At 41.9% G+C, this 6,984-nt stretch overlaps 1 protein-coding gene across 1 annotated transcript in view; it reads left to right on the top strand.

Moving 5' to 3' along the window:
- The window catches only part of galnt10 (polypeptide N-acetylgalactosaminyltransferase 10), a 118,978-nt gene extending 112,000 nt beyond the window's left edge, over nt 1-6,978 (top strand). The window contains exons 9-12 of the mRNA XM_015382589.1: nt 1,755-1,976; nt 2,808-2,924; nt 5,129-5,278; nt 6,424-6,978. Of these exons, the coding sequence (XP_015238075.1) occupies nt 1,755-1,976; nt 2,808-2,924; nt 5,129-5,278; nt 6,424-6,588 (654 nt within the window). The 3' untranslated portion in view covers nt 6,589-6,978. The remainder of the gene's footprint in view (nt 1-1,754; nt 1,977-2,807; nt 2,925-5,128; nt 5,279-6,423) is intronic.
- Nucleotides 6,979-6,984: the final 6 nt, after the last annotated feature.

Genomic DNA, 6,984 nt, shown 5'->3' with positions numbered 1-6,984 from the left:
TCACGTTCTCATGAACTGAGAAGCAGGACTGTTTTAGTCACGTTAGACATTAGCTTGATAGCGTGCTTTCACAGGTTTATACCAGCAGTGCTTGAATTCTTTGTTTTTTAGTTTTAGTGTTCACTGCTCCAAACATCCCAACTTTGCATTATTGTTGTAATTAATTTAAATATATTTGAATCTGGATTCTTGAGTTTGTATTGTTGGAGCATTTCTAAGTTGTAGAAGTTTGAAGTAAATAATTTTCCTGTCCCATTTCAGTATAAAGGTCTTTGAGCATGTCTCAGTGAGGAAGCATATTTCTCCTATAACTGCTACAGTCAGCAGGTCCCTCTAGCAGACGCTGCGGTTGTGAATCTAAAATCCTCCAGACGGCTTCGCTGACAGCCTGTGTGGATCACAGGATCCTGTGAATGCAGTCAGCCTGCTGGGAAAAGCAGGCGCTGCTCTCAGGTTCAGCTAAAGTAGCTGAGAGCTTTAGTTTGGCTGCAGGCAATGAGCCGTGCTGCAGGGTCTCTGTGTGGCTGGAAGCACTTTCCCAAAACATCTGTAGCTGTGAGGCTGGAGGAGATGTTTTTATTCTGCCCTGGGAGCCTTGCTGAGCCCGGATTATTCTTCCTTTCATCGTTCGTACCTCTAAGGCTTCAGCCTGTTCTCCTAAACATGCAGGCACTCTTCAGAAGCAGCTCCTTCCTCTAATCCTTTACATTAATAAAGCTTCAAATGCTTGAATCTCTAATTACCCTGGTGGATTGTTTCTACATGGGAATTTGAAGCCAAATTTGGAATCTAGTCAATTGATACAGTAATATTTACACTCAGATGTTCATATTGCCAGAATTTATTAAAGAGATAACATCGATTTGTTTGTAGAATGTTTCTAAAATTAGTTCTAATGTCAATTTAGGTTCATTTCAAAAAATTTTTAAACTTACACTGCCGCTGATTAAACACTGATTATTTATATCTGGTATTAATTTTTGTTAAATTAAGTAATAATGTTTAATGTTATTAAAAATGACTTCTCATTAATTAGGAAATAAATACATAAAACTAATCAGAGAAGTTTGCCTCACTTAAAGGTGTTTCTCTGCACTGTACAGCAGAAGCAGGTAATAGTTGTTTCAATCTTGCTGGAAATAAATCAGACGGTTTATATTAAAAAATCTTTACTTCTGTGTCTTAAATCTAAAGCAAATGGATTCTGTTCCTCTCCCGTCTCTCTCAGGCTATCGGACCTTGATAGTTGAATAAACTCTAACTGCCTTTGATCTTTAAAGAGGACTTTAGACCCCTGAGTAACCGTCCAGTTTCTCCTTAGCACTGGACATTATTTTCTAAACCTGCCCGTATGTTAGAGGTAGCTTAGTGAAGGTATTAAATGTTTCCCAGGGCCTGAATTAACCTGTTATCTGTCAAGGCTGCTAATGTTACTGTTACATCTACATCACTGTTTTCTTTGATTAAAATGTCTTATAATGATCGATACTTTAATACTTTGTTTGAATGTAGCAGTCAGTTAACGGCCGTCCTCTTTGGCATGACCTTTACGGCTTACCGTCTTGGTCAGTCACTTGGGGACTGCTGGAATTTTCAGTCAGCAATCCTCTCCATTGTGTCTTCAAAGAAATTGCTTATTGTTGCTACAAAACTTATTTAAGCGATATTCATAAAAAGTAACAGAATTAAACTCTATGTTAGGAGAAGGATTAATCTAAAATGGCCGTAGCTGAATAATTCTGCTCTGATTTCAGAACCTGAAGCGTGTAGCAGAGGTGTGGATGGATGAGTACGCCGAGTACATCTACCAGCGGCGGCCCGAGTACCGCCACCTGTCAGCGGGAGACGTGACGTCGCAGAAGGAGCTACGCAGCAAACTCAACTGCAAGAATTTTAAGTGGTTCATGAGCGAGGTGGCCTGGGATCTGCCTAAACATTACCCGCCTGTGGAGCCCCCCGCTGCTGCATGGGGGGAGGTAACCTTTCCTTTAGTTCACTGTTTAAGTTAGTTTGAATGAATAATCTAGAATAGATTTAAAGTTATAAAAATGTAATATTTTTGGCATCTCAGTCAAATGTTTTTTGTTGCCATCAAAACAGTTTGGGCTGAATTCCACCTGATGTTTCATTATTGGACTTCTGTTGGAGTCATGGACGTAATGAACGCCATGTTTGACCATGAGGAGGTCAGTCTGCGCACCTGACAGGCAACAGGTCAACCATCGACTTGGTAGTCTGGTAGAGCACTCTGTCAGGGATGTATTCAGCTCCCACATCCAGGAGACTTTCTCCAGAGGCTATCAGAGACCATTGAAGGCCATGGAAGACTATGGGAGGCTATGGGTGGCTATGGGAGACCATGGGAGGCTATGGGAGGCTATGGGAGACCATGGGAGGCTATGGGAGGCTATGGGAGGCCATGGGAGACCATGGGAGACCATGGGAGGCCATGGGAGGCCATGGGAGGCTATGGGAGGCCATGGGAGGCTATGGGAGACCATGGGTGGCCATGGGAGGCCATGGGAGGCTATGGGAGACCATGGGCCATAATGTTGATAGTTGTTGTGGTTTTAGCATAATCTAATCTGTAACCTAATGAATTCATAGAATAAACTAGTTTAAAGACATCAGACTTTATTAAGCATAACTCTGACTTGTTATTTTGACTGTTACAGGTGTTTGTCCAGATGTGCGTCTGTTAGATTATGTTTCTGTTAAGAACAGTTTTTAAATCCTGTACCTAATTGCTGCTCCTGCAGCTTCAGTGCTTTTCCTGGCTGTGATTTATCTACTGTGGTTCGCTGCAGGTCCGTAACGTCGGCAGCGGTTTGTGCTTGGAGAGCAAACACTTTGTGTCTGGAAGCCCCATCCGTCTGGAGAGCTGCGTGAAGGGCCGGGTGGACGTTAGCTGGAGTCATGGACAGGTACAACCTATCCCACTTTTACTGATTCATTTCATCTACATGTTTAGATTATTCATTCATTCTGTTTGTTCAGAGTGGTTTTCATTACGCTTGTTAATTAATGTAAAAGTCTTTAGAAGGAATAAGCAGCTGCCTGTTTGCTGGGATGAGGAGGGATCCCAGACAGGAACGGTTTCAGGGAGTTTTACTGGTTTTATCTTGTTTACTGGGAAACATTTGGCTTCTTTGCTGCCTCTGTGTTTCTAGGCTGCAGTTTAAAAGGCTTCTTGCTGTTTCTGAAGATTCATTTCTGCCTCTGGTTCTGTTGGGGCGACAGCATGAACCTCTGGAGGTTCCTGCTGCTGCACAAAACTGTCCTGGAGCTTTTCAGGAACTGGAATATCCTCAAGTATTTTAGCATCCATCTTTTTTTATATATTTATTTTTGCATTTTTAGTTTGTATAATGATGATAATAGTTTCAGTTTTAAAGATTTACTACTTTTAGGTCAGTGTTAGTTTTGCCTATGTTCAGTCAGTCAGTATATTTAAGTTTGTTCTGCAGAACTTTAGGCGGCCTCTGCTCTCACATCTTTGCTGCAGGTAATTAATTTTCTTATCTCTGCCACATTAGGCGGCGTGGTTTAACAGCTTAAGACCTTCTTATCACTGTAGCTCAGTTAGTTAATTGGTCTCCGACAAAACATTTGTTTAGGATTAAGAGATATAATAAATGTTTCTGCATCTGCAGGCAGACCAGTATTCTGACCCGGTTTGCTCTACAGGAAGGTTCTGTTCAGTTCAATACTTTACAGAAAAATAATTATAGAAGCAAAGCATGAAAAATACATTAGATTCAAACTAATTCAAGCATTTCAGTTTAAGTTTAGGCGTAAAGTCAGATACTTACACAGATAAAATACATTTTATTTAGTTAAAGCAGAACTAGGTAACATGAAATATCAGTTATAGGAAGGAGAACCCAAACCCTGCAGAATGGGCTAGTTTATATAGATATTAGAGTATAGATAGTAAGAAGTGTAGATTTCCCTTTCAGTGAAAGCTAAACACTGGAAGCAGAGATGACTTTATAAGATAAACAATATCAGAGTTTAATGCGTGTTTAAAAGAAGCAGGAAACACCTGATCTTAGAGTTTTTCTTTCCAGGTCTCTGCTGCAGAATTTACTTCCTTATTTACTCACTAAACGTGTCTTTATGGTAAATACTGAAAAAACTTAGTTTTTCACTAACAGATGGACCAGAAACAATAATAATATAACATAATAATGCAACAGGGCAACCTAATTTAATTGGAAAGCAATTGTTTGCAGATGGTGCAGAAATCTGTAAAGTCTTAGAACCATATGAAGCTGAATGAGCTCATGTTCCTGCTAATAAATGTCAATAATTTTATTATATATGAAAACCAGAGAGCTGCTTCTTTATGCAATCAGGCTGATTTTAACCCAGTAATGTTTTAAAACGTTTCCTCTTACTGCTCTGCTTTTAGCAGTTTCAGTCTAACTGCAGATCTAATTAAGTCCAGATTAAAACAACAATGTTCTGATGAGCGATCCGTTAAAACATTTTATAGGAAACCAGCTGCTAACATCTGAAGCAATGAAATATATTTAATGATGCGTCATTCTGCAGCTTTAGGTTTATTAACCTGATTCTTATAATAATAAACCTTTCAGTCTCTCTGACCAAACATTCCAGTAATAAAGTATGGATCTAACATTCGTCCTCACTGGTTTCACCATCTTATTGTCTCTTTATGATTCATCCCTCTCAGCTAAACGGACATGAATGTCAAACACAGGCGAGGACTTCATTACCTCCTAAAGTCTCTGAAGGCTGCTGTTTGGAGAAGCTTTAACTTTAATGGATTAAACGTCCGCTTTGTTTCCTGGACGTCTCACAGCTTCCACAGTTTAATTGCTTTTGTCCAAAGAGCTTCTGTAGTTTTATTTGCGACATGTTTGCAAGTCGTTGTTTTTTGGCACGGAGGAGAAATGGGTTTGCTGGAAATCCCTCCAGGTCCCTCAGTGGATGATCTCCTCAGGTCTTTACAGAAGGAGAAATGTTGGAGAGTCAGAGACGCTGCAGCTTCAAGCTTTAGATGAAAACCAGTAAAGTACTGGTGGATGGAGACCAGATGATCAAAGTCTGCTTTCCCAGATTGATTAGTCTGGATTCCTAATGGAGTCCTGCTTTCCTGCAGGTGTTCACCTTTGGCTGGAGAGAAGACATCAGGGTTGGTGACCCGATGCACACCAAGAAAGTCTGCTTTGATGCCGTTTCACACCACAGTCCTGTAACGCTGTACGACTGCCACGGCATGAGGGGAAACCAGCTGTGGCGCTACAGGAAGGTACGGCACGCCATTTTACTCTGAATGCAGGGAAGGAATCAATAATGTGCAGCTTTATTCAGAGGCTTTAATGCATCTGGTGATGGTTTGGTGGGTTTTCTCTCCTTACTCGGTTTAAAAGTTATTTATACAGCAGCATTTATGTCATTATGCTAATTAGACAAACTGAAACTTTAATAGAATCTAGTTGAACCACCTTTGGCAGCAACCTTTGTTTTACTGTCTGTCCATCAATCATGATGCGCTAGAAGAATGTTGGTCATTTTATTCAATGAATTCAGCACCGATCCCTGAGGATCCCACCACAGTATGGGGGGGGGGCACCTTCTTTCATTTCCAGTCATTTTCTCCCAGTTTTCCTGCTGGTGATGGAAGTTAGGCCGAGCTTTAGATGCACCTTCTTCGTAAGCCTGCAACATCCACCCACCCATCTGACACGCTTTATCCCAGCTGGGGTGGTGAGGGGGGCTGCTGTCTATCTGCAGATTTCTACGGGTGAGGGAGGGGGTCCACCCTGGACAGGTCTCCAGTCCATCGCAGGGAAACACAGAGACAAACAACCATTCAATCACACCTAAGGAGAAGTTAGAGAAGCCAATTAACCTAATAGTGGTTTTGGACTGTGGGAGGAAGCAGGAGTACCCAGAGAGAACCCACCATGCTCAGGGAGAACATGCAGACTCCATGCAGAAAGACCCCGGGCCGGGAATGGAACCCAGAACCTTCTTTCTGCGAGGCAGCAGTGCTACCCACTGCTAAACATACTAATATATATATTTAGAGAAAATAAACGTTTTTTTTCTATATTTCCTGTCATCAATGTAAACATTAAACCGGCTCAATGATAAATCTAGAGTCTAAATAAAGCTAATCAGTCATTTTCTATATTTTTTAGCTTTATAAGCTCTAAGATCACTGGAGTCAATAAGATTAATTTTATTCTTTCATTCCTTTAAATGTTGGCTCATTATATTGCTGATGTCTTTCCATAGCTGCTCATACAGACCAACAGCTGCCTCTGCTGCTAAACTAAACGCCGGATCGTTCCTGATATTTTAGAGGCTGGAATAAATAAAATCATCTCTGAAATCTGTTGATAACCCATCAGAAAGTCTCACATCCTTCCTTCCTGTCTGGTTTTCCAGGACAAAAGCCTCTATCACCCCGTCAGCAACAGCTGCGTGGACAGCAACGCCAACGAGAGGCGGATCTTCATGAACACCTGCGACCCTTCGTCCTCCAGCCAGCAGTGGATCTTTGAGAAAACTAACTCCACCGTTCTGGAGCATTTTAACCGTGGGATGAAGTGAGCGGCTCAGAGCGGAGAGTCCTGGAGCTGCTGGTGCTGCTGGTGCTGCTGGTGCTGCTGGTGTAACCGGGCCCCCCCTGTTTGCTTGGGGCGGAGCCTGTTTTTATTGCAAAGTTAGGAGAACTAAATCAAGATGGTGAATCCTGGAGGAAAGTTCAAGGAGAGACTGAAATTGTTCTTGATTGATGGTTTAAGTGATTTAAGGGGTTTTAGTTGTGCTTTGGCAGCGGGTCTGTCTAACTTCTGGTTTTGCTACTGAATTATCACCCCCCCCACACCCCCTCCATGTTTCCCTGCTAGCTCTCACCGCGTCCCTCTGCCCTCACGTCCGTCTCTATCTCCCTGCATGGCTGCACCTTTGCCCCCCCTTTCCATTCTCTTCCTTTTAAATCCTCTC

The sequence above is a fragment of the Cyprinodon variegatus genome, unplaced genomic scaffold (genome assembly GCF_000732505.1).
Source record: "Cyprinodon variegatus isolate N-32 unplaced genomic scaffold, C_variegatus-1.0 Scaffold13, whole genome shotgun sequence".
In the NCBI taxonomy this organism is placed as follows: domain Eukaryota; kingdom Metazoa; phylum Chordata; class Actinopteri; order Cyprinodontiformes; family Cyprinodontidae; genus Cyprinodon; species Cyprinodon variegatus.
The sequence above is the reverse complement of the archived record's forward strand: the minus strand, read 5'-3'. Positions and strand labels throughout refer to the sequence as shown.